General features: G+C 44.7%; 2 protein-coding genes across 8 annotated transcripts in view; one reads left to right on the top strand and one right to left on the bottom strand.

The window, feature by feature from the left end:
* Nucleotides 1–13,623, top strand: part of HECTD3 (HECT domain E3 ubiquitin protein ligase 3) — a 31,696-nt gene extending 18,073 nt beyond the window's left edge. For all 3 annotated transcript variants that reach the window (XM_032956415.2, XM_032956414.2, XM_032956413.2), the window contains exons 15-22: nucleotides 177–293; nucleotides 1,284–1,370; nucleotides 2,007–2,216; nucleotides 3,159–3,288; nucleotides 3,880–3,951; nucleotides 5,012–5,087; nucleotides 5,730–5,801; nucleotides 6,446–13,623. In XM_032956415.2, coding sequence (XP_032812306.1) covers nucleotides 177–293; nucleotides 1,284–1,370; nucleotides 2,007–2,216; nucleotides 3,159–3,288; nucleotides 3,880–3,951; nucleotides 5,012–5,087; nucleotides 5,730–5,801; nucleotides 6,446–6,521 — 840 coding nt within the window. In that variant the 3' untranslated portion in view covers nucleotides 6,522–13,623. The remainder of the gene's footprint in view (nucleotides 1–176; nucleotides 294–1,283; nucleotides 1,371–2,006; nucleotides 2,217–3,158; nucleotides 3,289–3,879; nucleotides 3,952–5,011; nucleotides 5,088–5,729; nucleotides 5,802–6,445) is intronic.
* Nucleotides 13,624–14,208: 585 nt separating this feature from the next.
* LOC116943515 (cilia- and flagella-associated protein 337-like) overlaps nucleotides 14,209–19,109 on the bottom strand; it is a 56,831-nt gene continuing 51,930 nt past the window's right edge. For 4 of the 5 annotated variants that reach the window (XM_076067768.1, XM_032956410.2, XM_032956411.2 and 1 more), the window contains 4 exons: nucleotides 18,780–18,868; nucleotides 17,806–18,047; nucleotides 16,138–16,208; nucleotides 14,209–15,669 (listed from right to left, as the gene is read on the bottom strand). In XM_076067768.1, coding sequence (XP_075923883.1) covers nucleotides 15,516–15,669; nucleotides 16,138–16,208; nucleotides 17,806–18,047; nucleotides 18,780–18,868 — 556 coding nt within the window. In that variant the 3' untranslated portion in view covers nucleotides 14,209–15,515. Of the gene's footprint in view, nucleotides 15,670–16,137; nucleotides 16,209–17,805; nucleotides 18,048–18,779; nucleotides 18,869–19,109 lie in introns of those variants that run through there. The other variant, XM_076067770.1, reaches the window with a different exon arrangement.

Here is a 19,109-nt window from a genome sequence, read left to right as displayed (position 1 = left end):
TATTAAGCTACGTTTAAACATCCCCTCCCACCGCCCAACCCAGACAAAATCAATACAGGCACTTATATTAGTTCTCCACTATACTGATGCAGAACCCTTTATGGTGTGTGATCAGTAGTCTAATTGAATATTAATGTAGTCGCCAATTGTGTATGCTCCCTTGTCTGTACCCGCAGAGTACCGGAGGGCAGGAGTCGTGCGTGTATGTGCCGAACCCAGACTGCCGTGACCTGTACATGTTCACGTGGATTGGAAAGATAATGGGAGCGGCCTTGCGTGGCGCCAACATCCTGGTAACTTGTATTGCGCACGTGAGAACGAGCACGTTATCCCCGCGGTTGTGATCTCATTTATACACTTGCTTCAGTCCATTAGCCAAGTGACTTCCTGCTTAAATGAGCATTGAGGCTATGCTCGTTTTATGTTTACAACCCTGAGCCATTGCTGTAATTTCCACATTCCTATGGTGGGGGTGAGTCCATCCAAAAGAACCACGGTGTACTTCTCCACCAAGTGGTCCTCAACCCCCCCAGATGGTCAGTGGGGGCTGAGCCAACCCCCAGCCAGGATTTGAACTCCCAACCCTTCGATTTGTGAGGCGCTCACTGTAACACGAAAATCGATTTGCGTTGTTTTTGATGCGTGTATCCTAAGCATCAAATTTAATTTAAGAATCGACGCATTGTTGTTGTCCCTCAGATTAGCGCAGTTACATGCCTACTCTTTCAGGTTTCTCTTTAAAAAGAGACATCCGTCTATTTGGCTATCTTATAATTATATTAATGCAGTTATATTTATCTCAGAAAATCTCAATTAGGGCTCAAGAAAGTTTATACAGAGACTCCTGCTTTGAATGTTTAGACTATTCTCAATTGCGTATGCAGCACAATTGTGGAAAACTACACAAGGAAGCCCCACATATAAAGGAATATCGATGAAAAATCGCTACACATAGGTTAGGAACCTACTTGATGTACTGCGATTGACTGATCACCTTTTAGAACTGCAGCATGAGGTTAGAGCGTGCAGCGATTAAGCGAGGCTTGTTTTCTTGTTGCTACGATGTTAGCAGTTGGTAGTGCAACATTCATTATAGCACTGCCGCTCTTCTTGAACATCTATGTCCCCCACTTTCACCAATCTGAACGGACCACTGTGGTGAAGTATGCTCAAATAACCTCAACGGCCGATGTGGTTTGGGGAGGCCCTCTCCGAGTCGTGGATGACACAAAGGGTGGTGCGTGTACGTGTCCTGGTACTCGTCGTTGTTGCGGTGTGCGCAGATACTGTGCCTTCCGGCGTTGGTGTGGAAGCAGCTCGTCGGGGAGACCGTGACTTGGAGTGATTTCAGATCCGTAGATGAGACCCTGGTGAGAAAAACTAATGAGCAACCCTTTTGTACGAGTATATATGTTAAACCTCTTTTCTGGCCAACCGTGTTAATCGGAGGTGTGGAAATTATTCACCTGCCGCACCTCTTCCCACCCCCTACATAATTTGTATAAGAGGCGGGGAACATGAATATTATTTGGAAATGATTTAACAACTATTACTCTGCATTGAGCTCAATCTTATTTTTGTTAGGGCAGGGGTGCAGGACTGGTTCAGATAATGAATCATCACTGATGTTAGCCGTGACCGGGAACTGAGCTTTGGCTACCAGATTCGTAGTGTGGTGCGGTAACCACTACGCCACCGCCCCCCACACACATCACTGCTCTACTGCCTTTGTCGTTGGAAGGTGACCGGCTCTAACTGCCTAATCACGCCCTTCACAAACCACCTCCCACAGAGGCCGATCTTGGTACCACTGGTACCAGTTTTTGGCAAGTCCACTCAGCCCACCTCTTCCCTAGTTTGTGCCACTCACTCATCACGCATCTCTAACCGCTACACTACCGCTCCCCACACACAACACACACGGACACCCACGTACACGCATGGATACACGCGCACGCGCGCGCACAATCTCACGGTGTCACGAGCGCGTGCGGCGCGCCCCCCAGGCGAGGTCGCTGCGCTCGCTGGAGGAGGCGGCAGACGAGGCAGCGTTCGCGCAGCTCTTCGGCGAGGAGCTGACGTACGCGACGACGCTGAGCAGCGGCCGCACCGTGGAGCTGGTCCCGGGCGGTGTGTGGGTGCGCGTCCACTACGGGGACCGCCTGCGCTACGCCCGTCTCGTGCAGGAGGCGCGACTCTGCGAGAGCCGCCAGCAGGTGACGGTGGCGGCGCCGGGAGGGCACGGCGGTCCACCTCGGCCAGCCACCCCCACTTGGACTCCGTAGACGAATTGTAGGACGGCATTCCCACGTTGTTCATCACGGGTGATGATATTGGCCTCCGAAAATGTAATAGATTGTACTGAATTACCTTGAGTAAATACATAAATAAGCTGTTAAATACGTGAAAATTGTAACACAAATAAAAATTGGTTAAAATAAACATAAAGTAAATCAGAATGTACGTTAAAATATTACGTAACAATTTATCAACTTACTTTCTTCAAATTGTGATGCTTCGCAGTAAAGGATGCAGTAGCGATAATGCTGATGACAGTGATGATGGTGATCGTTGCGATGTCGTTACTACTCCTACAGAGACACATCTCTCATGACATTCTCGCATCACATTCTGTCTCATCACTTTCGATGCGGTAGTCGTGTAGAGTTCCAAATACGATTTGTGGATCGCTAAAATTGCAAGTAGAAAGTTCGTGGACGAGGGAATACTGTACTGCGTAGGTCGATTAAAGGCTCAGGATCGGTATAATGTGGGAGGGAACCAGAGTACACGGAAAATACGAATAGCCGTGCGACAATTCAACATCCCTTACATTTATATTGTCATAGTATTGGGCAACGATTTGGTTCGATTTAATGTTTCACTGCTCGGTTGTGTTGTCCGTCTCATTGCGTCTTGTTTGTGCTGACTCGGTTGTGTTGTCTTGCATGTTCTGTGTTGCTCTCACTCAACCCAAAATGAGCTTTTCACTTGCTTTGGCCATCGACAACACCACCAAAGGTGGCTCGGAATCCACGAGGCTAGTAACACCACCTCCTGGTGTTTTATACTCCCTCTGTTATGTTTTCACCAATGGCACTTTGTCCTAACAGTCTGCGTATCTCACCGGGCACCTTTTGCGTGTGTGTTTGCGGCAGGTCGAGGCCATCAGGAAAGGAATATTCTCCGTGGTCCCTCAGCACATTGTCAACCTCTTGACTTGGCAAGAGATGGAGCGGATAGTGTCTGGAGAGGCCGAGATCACCATGGATGTTCTGAAGAGATCAAGTGAGCCCACAACTTCCTTGCGCCCTCTGCACATTTTCACGGCTACCGCGAGGCTGTTAGGCACTTTGCCCCTGCAAGTCAACAGTGGCCTTGCTAAGGAGAGTCCCACCACTGCCATCGGACTGTGGAATGTTCACCACTTATTTCTGGCAGGCTGTGGAGATTAGCACGGCATAACATTCATTTGAGCATGGGGACGATGACTTTGAATTGCATGTATCACGTAGGTATGATGAGGCACAGATATCCACGCATAACTGCAAGTAATCGGCCTAACAATTTACTTGGACATATATATTATACAGGTGCTGCTCACTATACTTACTGCGCTTTCCGTACTTTCCACACTCCATTGTGGAGCTTTTTCTCAGACATGAACGCTGGGCAACTGAGATTGTGGTGCGATTTACTCACCTCCAGAACGTAGTTTTCTCACCGCCAACACAAACCTTCCCTTGTCACATTGCTTCATAATGTTAGCACGAGTGCTTTGCACACGCACGTGTGCGAACGTGCAGAACACATCGTCGTTACGTGGATTGCTGCGGTGTTCGTCCTGTGTTGTGTTCACCCCGTTGTGTACGTGCGCAGTTACCTCCGTCATGGATAACGGCGAAGCCCGAATGAAGTGCCTCTTCGAAGCACTGTCGAACTTCAGCAATGGTGAGAGCCTATTTCCTAGCAGCAGGCAGTCAAGCTTCTAAGGAGAAGAATTTAGAATGGGGTTGGCAGACCAACCCTGGTCACGAGGACTCCTGTTTACTCCCATCTGGCTTGTGTTAGCAACTCTCTACAAGCGTTCCAACGCTCAAACCGAGTTCAATTCCTGCTAACGGCCAACACCAGTGACGATAATCCAACCTAGCCCTGGGCTTCCCCTAGTTTGACTCGGCCTCAAATGAATATCTGATGCAATGTATAAACATCGCCACTCGGGACACGAATCATCCGCATAGCTTTTGGCTAGCCATCGAACAAAGACGGTCACCGCATCGCGCGCATTCAGATGCGCTTCTGCGGCCAACTGGAATACTCTTCCTGTATTAGGAAGCCACTGGAGCTGTGCACTTTTTAAACCTAGATTGAAAACTCATTTATATAGAACTGATTTTTACGTGTCGTTAGTCCTTCCCCCCGCACCTCCGATTAGCACAGTTAGCTACGTACGGCGCAAAATAAATACAACATGCATATATGAACGAGATCCTATAACTTATATGGCGTGCTCTTACCAATAGCTACTGGTAACACAACAGCGATTGTTTAACAGGCTTGACTCTACTGATGAGAACCCAGGAGGTCTAAACTGATCCAGAGTTTGCTCACTTAAACAAATGCTGCTTCATGTTCTTGGTCTAGAAAGCCAAAAGGCTAATGAACTGTTTATTTATTTGTATATATATATTATATGTGGAGACACATAATGGACTCCTGCTTATAGTTACTTTTGGCTTCTCTTCGGCTGTGTTAAAGTACAATTTGCATTGCGCCAGCTGATGATCTCTTCCCGTGGATATGCTAGAACAATATCATTCAGAAGGTTGCAAAGTAAATGCTTTGTTTGGAAATTGAAGTTCAACATACATACAAAAGCGGCGGGCCATTGCACTGGCTCCTGACCCCTCGTGTGCCATGCCAGCCGTCACTGGTGCTCGCGAACATCACTTGCCCCAACAGTCTGTTAAGTCTATACGGGATGTCTTTTTGTTTGTGCATCTGGCAGAGGATCGTAGACTCTTCCTACGATTCGTGACAGGGAGGAGTCGCCCCCCAATCACAATTCAAGTGATGCAATCGAGGTAAGCTTGCAGTCATAGATTGACAATAATCGTGATGAGAATTACATTTATTGGGTTGCAGTCCAGTGCGTTCAAATTATCACTTCATCTCGTAAGCTCTGAGAATACAGAATGGATAATTTACATTTCATATAATATTTTTATGCATGGACATGTACAGCCCTTTTGTCATTCCACTGCTGGATGAGGGCTTCCCATGCTGTGCGGGCTGCCGGAGGTTATTTGACCATACTTTGTCATGCTGGTAATATGTGTTGATGAACGCGGGGTGCATGGGTGTGGGAGCATAGAAGTGCAGTACCACAATGGATTTTGCTCCACTGTCCTCCGCAGTCCGATGACACCCTATTTTGTATACAGTGGTCGCCCATCGCAAGCACTAAGCTCAACCTGCTTAGCTTCTGAGATCTGACAAGGGTCAGGCGCATTGAAAGTGATTTAGTTATGGGCATACTACTATTTTTGTAAAAGCATTTCAAATTTCACCCACATTGTGATTGAATTCATTGTCATTGCTTGTCGTCTTGTTTATTTTCTGAACTGAGTCCTAAGACTCATTTGGACAAATAAAATATATTTACCTGTCACACAACACATCGAGTGCAGCTCGTGTGAACTAATGCCGCTGTTTGGTTTTCACAGCTCAAATAAGTCTGACGTACTTCCCGAGACTTCCCTTTGCTCCAACACGCTCATCCTTCCCAATTACTCCAGGTGAGGATGCTGCTCACTCGCCCGTCGGTAACCCCCCCCCCCTCCCCCCACTCTTTACCCATAATCATCCTCTTAGGATCCTGCCAGCATGGGATCGGCACGCACAGAGCCAGATCGTGCGCTTGGAATGGTATCGGCTTCACATGCAGAGAGCAATGTGCTGGTCAAACAAATGCGTCCATTCACTTCGTTTGCCAATGCCACACATTACCGTGCCCATCTTTGTCAAAGGTTTAAAATATATATAATGTTACATATGCTTGTGAAGGATTGGGTTTGTCTTAATTAGGAATGCTAACGTTTGTGAATATTCAAGATACTGAGCCAGCGATTTTTAGGGCCTCTTTTGGTGTCCCTGATGGGGTGTCATAAATTTTGCGTGACCACCTCATAGTGACGTGAGTGCTCTTGTGTGTCTCCATTTTGTTGGTCTCATCTCACAACCAGTGAATTAATGTGATTCATCTGTACAGTGCTTTGTGGATGCAAAGTGTGCTGGCCGTTCTATTATCTCTGCCATTTCCATCACAGAAAGTGGAGATTAACACCGGACCGTGTTCATGTGAGCGTGACGATACTTTGTCTTGTTATAATTAAAGTATAATGTTTGGTTTCTGTTAACAAACTCAACTGTTGTGTTTCAGTGCAAAGGTGTGTGAAGAGAAGTTACATTTTGCGATGTATAACTGCACCACCGTGGACCGTGACGCCGATCACTAACGCTGATGGACTGCAGTGTCACCGGAAAATTGCAACAGAAATGCGTGAGAAAATACGCTTGCGATATAGCGAATTCCCAAATAAACACAATGAGAAAATATATAATAAACGGTGATAAAATATCAACGTTGTTTTGCTTTTGTAGTTCCCCCCAAAAAGAATCGTCCCCCTAAACAATCAATCGTAGTGGAAGGATTTCAGACCCATCCGTGCAGACCTCTAGCTGGTATCCCCTGGTATGTGTGAGATCTCTTGAGCTGCTCCACTTCCCCCCCACCCCCCCATATGTCATGCACTCCCTGTGAAAGTGTCCAATCATCCCCCACTTCAGGGACCCTCCTGAGAAAAAAATCCTCGACACATTGAAGCTTTCGGGATATACGATTGACATAATCATCAACAACTACACTTAATAATTTACGTCAACATCATCAACTACAATAACATCATCAGAATCATGAGCATGATGACATGATGATGATGATGATGATTCTAATGGCATCCCATCATCTTCATCAGCTATTCCAATGGCCTTCCATCATCTTCAATAGCATTTTCATCCTATTCATATTCTTGGTTCTTTCATCCTGCTTGTTTATGCCTTCTTCCGCCACTCCGATTGTCTGACACCTTTCTGGTCAGAGAAAGAGAGGTTCCTCCTTCATAATGTCGCCTTTCTGGTCAGAGAAAGAGAGGTTCCTCCTTCATAATGTCGCCTTTCTGGTCAGAGAAAGAGAGGTTCCTCCATAATATCGCCTTTCTGGTCAGAGAAAGAGAGGTTCCTCCTTCATAATGTCGCCTTTCTGGTCAGAGAAAGAGAGGTTCCTCCTTCATAATGTCACCTTTCTGGTCAGAGAAAGAGAGGTTCCTCCTTCATAATGTCGGTGTGTTCAGGGCATTGTGCTTTTATCAATGTTTGGAGGAAATCACAACAGCCCGTGTCGTGCTATTAAGTTTCAATGAAAGTGTAAATGCTGCGTCGAAGCAGAGGATTGGAACGTGAGTCAGGGAATGACTTCATTATACCTGACTGGGGGTTATGGTCCCGAGGGTGTGTGAGGTCCACTGGACAAGTTCGGTCTTTCTGGTTTCCTGGGCCAGCAGGGTCAGAGTTCATTGACAGGGATCTGCAGAAGAGTCGTGACACTTTGTGGAGCTGTGTTCAAGAGCCAGGAACGCATTGATTGCCACTCGTGAAACTCGCCTTCACGTACGTGACTAAGGCCTTGCATTTTTTTACTCAGAAAAATCACATCCGAGTCCCAAAGCTCTTTTTAAGTGGGATTGTTTGCCTTGCTTGGGATGTTTGGGCAATTAATTACATAGTTTTAATTAATCATGTGCACCAGGAAGAAAAGCAAGAGTGCCCAGAGAAAACCTGTGCTGCAGAGATAGCGCTCCATCCCAGCACAAGCATATGGTAAATGTGATGTAAGCAGCATTCAAATGAGAAGCTATTGCATTTGAGGAAGAAGCTACGAAGTTTACGGACCCGGCATTATATATTTTTCTCTCTCGTTAATTGATTTCTTGACAGATGCATTGTTCATTGGGAGGCTCTGTTGAGTATTGTCAGTGCAATATGTTGAATGTTGAGGTTAATCACAAAGCAAATGTCAACGTGTCACTTTAAATTGCCAACATTCATTGCTTGCATCGTTCCCCACATCCAGACATATCCAGCTTAAAAGCTTAAAATGCAGTGTTTGCTGTCGTCGGTGAGTTGTGTTTAATGTATCGCAATGCAGTGTATTGGTGTTGCCATGTTGCAATGTGGCATGATATTCTTTACAGACACAATAGAGAGAGCCTGTCTACATTTGTGCTTGGACAACAAACAGATTGTCTACCTATGTTTTACATTTTAAGCTATGGTGTTTTAACAATTTACAATCGTAAATTATTATTTTTCTACATTTTCACTTTGAAGCGATGCTTCCTCTTTTAGGTCCTGTAGTCCACTTTGTTTTCCCCATTGTCCATCTGAATAGTTTCTAGTCTCTGGGTCCTACTCTTGGCATTCACCTCTCTGTGGATTTGGCCGATATATCTCAGCCATTACCCAGCCATTACCCAGCCCATTATCCCTCTGGGGATGATTAAATGTGTGTATGTTGAACTTCTTTCGCACCGTACGTAGCCAACCGCGCTAATCGTAGTACCACTTTGTAGGAAATCATCAGCCATGGTCGATTTGCTGCCGGATGAAGGCCTCCTCAAGCCGCTGCCATCTCCCATGACCTTACAACGTAAAAATCCATCGAACACCTACACAGTTGCTGATGTCATCGCTCAATCTCCTCGGTCGATGTCGTCTCAGACGCCTTCCATTCCTTGGCTGCGATTCTGTCAATGTCCTTCACCATCGCCCATCGTCCCTTCTCGCCACGACATGTTGTGCCCAAGCCTGACTCACTTCATGGGTTTAATCAAGTCTGTAAATGTTATCTCATGCATGTGTTCCTCTCTCTCACTCTAATTTTAAGTATGCGTCTAGCCATGCTTCTTCATGCACTTTTCAACTGTTTCTGAACCATATATCAATAGGTATTAATGATTATGTTATTAAGCACCTTTCATATCGAAATATCTTAAAGCGTTGCATGGAATGAAAGGCAAATATGTGAAAAAAGGACAACTATACTCACAAGAATTTGTCAATTCCATCGAAATCAAATCTGATAACTACACTCACCAAACAGAATGCAAATTACGTTAAAAGCCCGCAATAATTATGCTCACGGTAAAGATGACATCCAATCAAACGACAGGAAAAGCCAATGAAGGGATGTCGACTGATCAAAAGCATTCTTAATGAGGCACATATCTTACTAATTCATCATTAGACCTCCTTTGCCAGTACCAAAATGTAATAATAGGGGTTTTTCCCCTTTTTTCTGACAACAAAACTGAAACCTTTTTACAAGGATTCATGTTACTGCATTAACCACAATACCTGCAGTCAAAATGCAAACAAAAAACATACTACGATAATATATGCATTGTCTTTGAAACTGATTGGTCCACATCAAGGGACGGCTTTCTTTTGAGCCTCGACCCAATATTGAGCCTCGACCCATGTTTTTTGTTTGCATTTTGACTGCAGGTATTGTGGTTAATGCAGACATGAATCCTTGTAAAAAGGTTTCAGTTTTGTTGCCAAAAAAAAGGGGAAAAACCCTATTATTACATCTTACTTATTATAAAGTTCATTTTTTCCAAAAGCCCTCTAACCACCTGCGTTTGTCCACCTCTTTATTATGTAGTTTCGATTCTGGGCCACCTTCAATCGCTGCTGTAGTTATATTCTGCTTTGTTCCGTTATGTCCCTACAACAGATGTCACCTCATTATTTTACAGATGTATTGTTTAGTGGATTGTATGGAACGACTGTTTATATAACTAGACTAACCATTGAAATGCAAATATGTAATTTGTACCACTGGCTCAGGGTTATCAGTGCAGATAAGCACCACCTCAGCGCTCATGTAAGGACATGTTTTGACTTGCCATAGTTGTTTTTCCTGGTACTTGTTTTCTTAGTAACGTTTATGCAGGTGTAGTGATGCACTTCACAGACACTAGAATGGGAGGCACTCTGTTTATTAAGGCCCTCACAAGCACAGGGAATAACTACACGTGACCAGGACAGCAACAGGCTGCCTGACCAACAACGCTGAAGACGATGACAAAGACGTAGCTCCACAGGGTTCCACTCCCAACAACCCCGAGTCCCCTACGGGGTCCCCCTTTTATCCCCCGAGCGCAGCCTCGCTCCGCCCTCGGCCACGCCCCCGCTTGCAGAACCTACCAGAAGGTTATTGGGCTTCCTGTTACGTACCCCCCCTGTCACCTTATCCCCACTTCCTTTCCTCCCGCCTATTCCCTGACCTGCTGGCCGACCGGGCTGCTACAGCAGCAGCAGGTCCCCTCCTGTTCATCAACCCGCGCTGCCTGCCATAGTGATCCATTCTATATCACTACACAGGTGCTGTTATTTTTTGGTTCATGCACCTGCTTGTAGTTTTAGATTAAACCAATTTTCACTCTTAAAAAAGCAAATCCACCACTTTAAATGCTCTCTACATTTAAGTAAATACTTTAATACTGTTTTATACATTGAACCTAAAAGGACAAGCTGCACCAAAGATAGGGCAGACAGGTACGGGTTTGATTTAGTGTGTTTTTTGGATAGGTCACATCATTCATGACCACATGGCCAAAACCACCATCTCCCCTTTTTGTATGGCTGATTTTGATGGAGATCAACAACTATGAGTTTATATCGATGTGGTTGAGCCAGATGATGGGGTCAGTGGTGTATCCCTGTGGTGATCCCTCCCGTATTTTTAAATCGGGCATCGAGTCGTTATGGCTCAAACCTGAAAATCCACTACAGATCGTGTTGCCTGTGAATGCCGACGAGTTGGGGTTAGGGCACATTTCTGAATATTGTTTTTTTATTGCTGATACAGCAGTACCCCGGTTTACATCGGGGATGCGTTCATGAAATGTGCGACGACGAATATCGATACGACGTCAATCGAAGCGATGTACAGGGCAGGTGGAGGGCGGCGTGACGAATAGGAGAAAGGAGGGCCGCTGCTGTCAGCGACGTCAGTGTGGGTTGAGGCGACGCAAATGGGGGCAGCGGTATCGATAAAGTGACGACGCTAAAGGGGGAGACGTAAATCCGAGTATTACTGGAAAGTAAAAAAGCCTTATTTTGTACTGTACTTATTCTTTATGGTGAGAATCTATGAAGTGCCTTTTTAACAGTTGTGTATTTTAGTTGCACAATAACACAGTTTACTCTGTAAACTAAATGATTTGCATTTTGGCCATTTTACTTTCCAAAATCATTTAAAAATACTAAAGAAAGATAATGCATTCTAAAATAAATAAAATATTTCGCCTTTATTGTATCTGAATGCAACGCTTTAAATGTGCCCACTATGTTCGTATTGAGCCTCATTTTCGCTGACACTTGTGCCAATGTGGAAAACTCTCCCAGGAAATTTGGCGAATCACGTCCACAGATGCCGCAGTCAATGAGAGCCCTCTTACCCACAATCCTCCTCTTGGGATGCTGCCAGCGACAGATGAGCATGCACTGAGCGAGATCGTGAGCTTGGAAGGCAGTGTTGACTTGCAGATAAGCAATGCTTCTTCTAGCTTAATTTCCGACGTTTTGCACGATGTGCCGATTCTTCAAGAACTGAAGACTTAAGCATTGCTAAAGTCTCAATCACTTGTCCCATCAGTTTACTTTTTTATTTCTCGAGATGCTTTCTTAGACTGTTCTCAAATATGTATTCTCCGCGTAAGCAAAAAACCTCCATAGCTCACTTTGGAGTGTACCAACTCTGACTTTTAAATAGCAAAGTGGTAGGAGACAATACTGCAACCAAACCTTGAACGTGACGAATGCAACATTTCGTGCAGCACTTTCCGCATGCTAAACGTGGCTGAGTGTCTTCTTGTCAAAGCTCCTCTGTTGGGGTTTGCCCTGCTCAGTGCTGGAGACGATTATTCCCGCGTGTACAATGGAATAATAATGCATCTCACCATTGTAGCCATGAATCAGAATATGTATTTATACTGGAGGAATCCGATGAGCAATTCAGCTCTCTTTTACAGTTGTCCGGTAGTGAGACCGACGCGTGATGCTACTGCTTATTGCGTGTATAATATTTGGGTGTCACGCGTGGTGCCATGGTGTAATGATGCTTAGGAAATGAGACTCAGCAATCACTGGTTCGATTACCCACTCCCCCTGGCATGACCGAGGGAGCTAATGGAACCAGCACTGACAATATCCACCAGACCCTCCCACCCAGCACTCTATTTGTGTGCACCACCATCGATCGGCAAGTCGTGTATGGTGGGGTAAAGCGTGGGTACCAACCACCTCTTCTGAGACGTCTGTTCAGTATGGAGGCTCTTCCGCCAGCAGTGGTGCGAGTAATTGCAGGGTAGTACCTTTAGCTTACTACCTTAATGTGTTATTCAATAGAAATCGATCACGTGGTTGATCTCTTTGTCATCACTCTTGCTGGGATTTACCCATGTCATGTTGCAGAAGGGCATTTTCAATCTTGACGGATTCCCTTTGTGATAACAAAACCTTTGAACGCAGTAATACGTTTAATTTATTGACTAAAATTACCCGACTCCCATGTCAGGGTCTGGGAAAGCACTCAACGCCCCACTGCAGGGATATGTTCGACGTAACGTCAATTAAAAACGGAAAAACCCAAACGTTAGCACAAACCAGCAAGCAGCTTTGTTTAGGAAGCCACGGTTTTCTGAACCATTCTAGTTGGTGTAAATGTTCTTTTGGACAGGAGCACTGTAGACTAGGATACAGTGACATGCAAACGTTGCTTTGTATGGATACATAGCAATTTCTCACAAAGTAATCGATGAAACACCAACGTGAAAACTGGGCCGCAGGGTTACATTGTCGAGAATGGAAAGTGAAATGTTAAGGTGATGTGACAGCCATTCTGCTCACAATCCCCCTTCCCTGTAACACAAATGCTTATTAATAATTCCAGAAATATTTAATGCTGTTGTGTATGCATGTTTGTGCAAGTCACAAGTTTACATGATTTACAGCATTCACTTCTCTATGCTATGCCCGTTGGTGGAACAGGTATAGCGTTCATTGGCACCGTTTGCCGTTTACTGTGGCTGTCGTGAACATGTTTACACGTGATATGCACTTATTAAATCATACTTTAGTCTGTAGAGTTCATAAGCAGATTGGTTTTGACCTCAACATATTTTTTGTTGCCAATTTAACAATTACAAATGAAATGGTTGTATTAAAAGATTTTTCCATGTTGATGGGTGTCTCATTTATACCCGATTTTTATTTTAGAGGTGAGATCGCTTTTAAAAGTGAAGAATTCTGGATACTTGGCCAGGAATGTTTTTGGTTACAAGAAAGCATATAACCTTACATTGAAGGTCTCTTGTAAAAGCAGTGAGTAGTATGGGATATAGAAAAGACTATGCATGTATAAAGGTCAAATGTATATGCTGGTTTCAAGAGCTGTGGCTCAAGAGTATAAAGAAAATAAAAAGTATTAAAATGCTTGGAAGTGGAATGTGTGGTGCAGTGATTAGTGCATGTTGCAATGAACCCTGCAACCAGAGTTCGCTATCCAGCCATGGCTAAAATCAGCGGCGAGTGATATCCAATCAATAAACAGGTCCCCCCTCACAAACCTGCACTGGTCAGTGTCCATAATAGAGGTTTTTGGGTTAGATCGCGTAAATATATAAATGTGTCGTTAAAACCCGCCACCACCCGACACAGCCAACTAGTAAGGGTTGTCACGTAAACAGAACGTGCCAATTAGTCACTAGTATAGCACACCGGTGTGTTGGAGAGCAAAGCCACAACATTTACAATCTGAGTATGACGTTTTGCCAGTAATTACAACCAGCTTCATTAGGCGACAGCCAGATTTGTGGAGAAGTCCACCTGTTTCGTTCCTTATATTAGAGGCGTAGATGTGGTGACCACGCTTGGGTGGTAGCGGGTTTTTACGACATTTATATATTTACACGATGTAACCCAAAAACCTCTTATGGATATTGGTCGCGAAAGCCTACGTGTTAAACTGGTCAGTGTGGTGAAGTAGAGTCGGTCACCATGACTAGATTGACACAAGACTGCAAATGATTCATTTATTCTTGTATATGTAAAATGTAATTTGACTGCTTCTCATGTGGAAATTGCACACAATTTAAGACACGATAGCAACAACAGTATTCCATTCTATATAATACTGCATTATAAAATATTTAACAAAAAAATGTCAAAACACGCAAGTTTGGATAGATGTTTTCCCCGTACCATTTTATGAATTGCCTGTTATGATTTGGCTTTTAAAGACGTGTATGCTCCCGCAGTTTCGATACTATATGATTGTACGCATCTGTAACGTTGATTATAACCAAAATCAACCCCATTATGGCTTCAAACATACAGAACAAGCAGCATGCTGGTGTGCATTTGTGAGGAAATTCGTGAAAGTATGTTTCACCTGTAATGAGGACCCCAGTATAGTTTTAAGACGAAAAAAACTATACGGAACATTAAACTTAATATTCAGCAACGTTCCAGTTTTGAAGATGGAACGGTATTGTTATTTAGGTGCTGTGACACTGAACTTGTGTTTACTTCTTGCTCGGCACATGGTATACTTGATTGTTATCTCATTTCCAAGGCGTCCTGGTGGCTTACATCACCCTATCCAGAGTAGCGAACCCACAGTTGTTGAGTTCAAATATGAGCAATCACGTTTGATTAATCTTGCGTCTCAAGTACAATATTTCGCCTGATTCCAAAGTTACAAGCACGGTCACTAATTACTGCACAAAAATATAAAAATTGAAATTTTCAACAACATTCTTCGACACACTTGTATGGAATATCGCATGTAAATGTTCATTGAATGATTATCACATATCGACGATTGACAGAAAAAAATAGGTTCAAGAACAGAAACCTCAATTGTATGTATAACTTCTTTCGCACCATACATAGCCAACCGTGCTAATCGGAAATACAACTAAACACAACAAGCATTTCTAAAGAAATTCGTTTTCAATCCAGATTTTAAAGTGCATAGCTCCAGTGGCTTCCTAATATCGGAATAGCATTTGATGCAGGCACCCTAACGAAGTTTGAGTAAAATTTTTATTTAAAGCTTTCGTGACTGCAGTAATTTATATTTTTAGCTCTTTCGGTAAAGTCACGTTGAAGGGAAACAATAAATAATAAAATATATATAACAATAATAATATATTTTATTGTTTCCCTTCAACGTGACTTTACCGAAAGAGCTAAGAATATGAAGTTTGAGTAAGCAAAGTATGCCTTTGTTCAAAGAAAACGAACCAACCTATGCACAATTTAGAGGGTGGGAAAAGACAATGAATGCCACGCTGGCAAGGCGTGGCTCCTAATGAGAGAAGTCAAAACTTTTGGCGAGTGCTGATGGGGATATGTTTCCCTTGCGGTGGAGGAGCAGGGGTGTCGTCCAGCTGGTGACAGGCGAGGCTTCCAAACGGGCCTGGTCCCCTGGCACCCTCCGCCTTTCCCTGCCTGCTCACTCTGCTGTGGTGCAACCTGCATTCAACAACGCGCGAGGCCGATTTGCTAAACGTGCGCCGCCTCGAAACACGCGCACTTGCATCGCAACGTGGAGAAAGTGACGGATGATTGATTGCTTGGGTATTCATCATGGTTGTGGAAGCGTAAATCCATATATTATCACAATATTAGAGGCGCCACGGTGGTGAGATGTTAACTACCTCGCCTGGTAGACAGGAGGTCCGTGGGTTCAATCCCGACTCGGATGCCTGCATATTTGGAGTTTGCATGTTCTCCCCGTGGTCTCGTGGATTTTTCTCCGGGTCCTCCAGTTTTTCCCTCCACATTTATAAACTTGCATTTAAAGTATTTGGCGTGATAAGGAACTTTGCTGATTTATCACTTGTGGCCAGATCACTTCTGAAAAAAGAGCTATATAGCTCAGTGAGCCTTACCTGGTAAAATAAATAGTTTAGTTTATAGTTTATACCACTCCCACATCACCTCTTGCTCCAAAACTTCTCCGGTGCCAGCTCGTTGGTCTCTGCGGCGTTGCTACTTCTGGTCAGCTCACTCTGTTCGATGAGAGACCACGCGGGAAACGAAGTATGGTAAGTGGACCACGCTCTGCCCAGCAGCCCCGATCGCTCGCTGAAGGAACACGTTCCAGTGTCGTCAGCTAAGAGCGGGTTACGTTCAATCAATGCAGATCTGTTGCCTGTACGATAATGCAATACAATTTGGGTTTAATTGCATCTAATTGAATGATAGCGTGTCCCAAGGTGCTGTACACAAGTGAGCCGCACGCATCGCAGGGATCGCTTTAAAATGAGCTTCATGCAGTACCTTTTCAACACATTATAAGACGCTCCGGAAAGTAAGACGCACCAGGAACTGGTTGTTCAGTGGTAGAATTCCCGCCTGCTATGCGGGAGGCCGAATCTTGACTCCTGGCCAATTCAACTAATGTTTTGCTATCTGTCAACACCCTTGGCATCCTTACAAATGGGATGCTCCATCTCCAGGGGTGTAGGAGGTGAAATACTTTAGTTAATCAACTAAATTAAATTTAAGCCAATTATGACATCCCAGAAGAGCAGGAAAGAAGGATATAAAAGAGAAAGTTGAGAAATATAGAGTGGATGTTGAAAAAATTGCGTCTTATAATCCAGGGAACACTGCAATGGTGAAAGTGGCCATGTTGGCATTAATAGCCGCATACTTGATTATTAAACGCACATCCAATCTTTGCTTTCAAATGCAGAGGGAAAGAAGTGAGTTTTATAATACAAAGAATACAGTTCTTGTTTAAGACAAAGTGTGTCGTTGAAGGCATTTCGTAAAGAAAAATCTGTCTCAGCGCAGCAGAAAAAGTCGTGCGTTTTGACCTCAACAGGCACTGGGAGTTGGCAGCATGGACAGGGATTAAGAGAGAATTCCAAACAAAGACGGCAGCAGAGGAGTGACCTCTAATTGAGTGTAGATTAACTGGGGGCATTGACAGAAGGCTTGTAGGACAGTATCGTTATGAAATTGAATCCACCAGAATGCTATAGTTCCATATAGCATTGCAGAGTTCAATATTCACAAACAATAGTTATTTGTTAATCAAAAAAAGCACTCGAGGTTCTCAGGCAGGTCCTGAATGGAATGTTTGGTCAATGAATGTTTGAGCATGTGGGAGGAAACCAAACTGCCCTGAAAAATAACCAAATGTTATCAATCGATGAGACCACCCATGTGTGTGAGATTAACTGCCTTACCGCATTGGTAAGGTTCCAGCTGACGTATTTTAAGATTTAAAATCGAACTTAACCAATCCAAGGCTGTAGTGTGAAACAGCTTGTAATCTTTTCGCACGTAATTTGACATATAACAATTCACTCCTCACTGCAAGTGGATGAACCGTCATGATTAAAAGTTAAAGGAATGGATTATTTTTGTTACATTTTTATCATCTCGTTTGTCATTTTCCAATTTGTTTCCTTTCCCCATCCACACAGATTTGTTAACTCCGTTCACCTCAATATTGCATTCACACAGAGGTGCGCTCTGGCTCCAGTTAAGGTGGCCACCGACTCAGTCGATGCGATTAGTTGCTGAAAGAGCTCCCAGCACGTGGAGCAAAACGTGGGACATCGCGCGGGAACAAAGCCGTCGCACGCGCGTCACCTGCACCACGTGGTCTCGGCGCTCCGCCTCCCCCTCCTCTGGGCCGTTGCGATTGGCCGGCCGCTCGACCGAGCGCTCTCTCCGATTGATCCGCTCCGGCCCGTGAGCCCTCGGACCGCTGGGCTCGTTGCGGTCGGACGCGAGTGGGTCGAGGGGGTCCACCAAAATCTCGAGCGGGCCCATGGGGTGGCTCCACGTGGCACGGTTGTGGATGTCCCACAGGGTGTCCTGCCCGAAGGTGCCTTTGCGAATGCGGAATTAAGAAAATCGTCCCGTGCATCATTCAGGGCGGGGTGGGGGGGGGGGACGAGACGGACAGTCGCGTTTGGTCGGGTAAAGTGGGGGACTCGCACCTCTTCCAAGACGTGTGGTCAGAGTACCCCTCTAAAGGGGACTACTCTCTGTCGAGTGAAGGCCCTGACACCATCAATGGTGCGAGCAAGAAATTGCAGGGCTGTACCTTTAAAGTTATTTTATTTATTACACGGATGATGGCCATTTTCCCGGCTATTTTTCACGGGAGATCCGTGGTGCTGCGAGAGCACAGCGGCAGCAGCAACAGAACCTCAACATTGTACAGGAGGAGTACAGGGTCCTTAGAGAATATTGCACAACTGATAGACGCGGCATTTGAACCACTTTGTAAGAGTAGAGGTTAAAGTGAGTCAATACTGCAGTGGCCATCACTCGTTTATCGGAGTGGCCAAACATCCCAATGCTGGCTCCCCGGGACAGATGACGTGCATCCAAACTAAATGAATCAATTCACGTGTTTATACGAAAAAAAATGTAAATACCTGGGCATGCGTGCCTATAGAAAATTTAACAGAACTGAGTTTAACATAAAAAAAATCCACTCCAATCAAATGCAATGGATAAGATATTCCCTCAAGATGAAACAGGTGAATAATGAGGTGCTCGGAGAGCTGCATTGCCACTCCAGAGACACTCAGAGCCCTTTAAGCATTGCTTACCAACAAAGGCTCCGTCCACACTCCACAGCCTCACTGAGCAGTCCAACGCAGCTGTGAGCAGCAGCTTGTGCTCCTCTATGACATCCATGCTGAGAGAGAACGCGACAAACCGCACGGAATTTTTGGTCTCGAAAAAAGATTAAGTTTCCTTATACGATCCTGCACTGCGCCCGCTTTCGTTCCCACGCCGTTATCCTTTTCTGAGATGGGGTTGGCGGATCACACGCCGTGTTCATTACCTACCCAAGTGATCTCCAACCTCGTATTCTGAAGTGCCACACAAATACAGTTCCACAAGTTATCAACCATCAGGCAAAACAACCAAAACAC

Source organism: Petromyzon marinus, chromosome 18 (genome assembly GCF_048934315.1).
Source record: "Petromyzon marinus isolate PM22_M1 ecotype Great Lakes invasive population chromosome 18, UKy_Petmar_22M1.pri1.0, whole genome shotgun sequence".
In the NCBI taxonomy this organism is placed as follows: Eukaryota; Metazoa; Chordata; class Hyperoartia; order Petromyzontiformes; family Petromyzontidae; genus Petromyzon; species Petromyzon marinus.
This window is presented reverse-complemented; position numbering and strand designations above follow the sequence as displayed.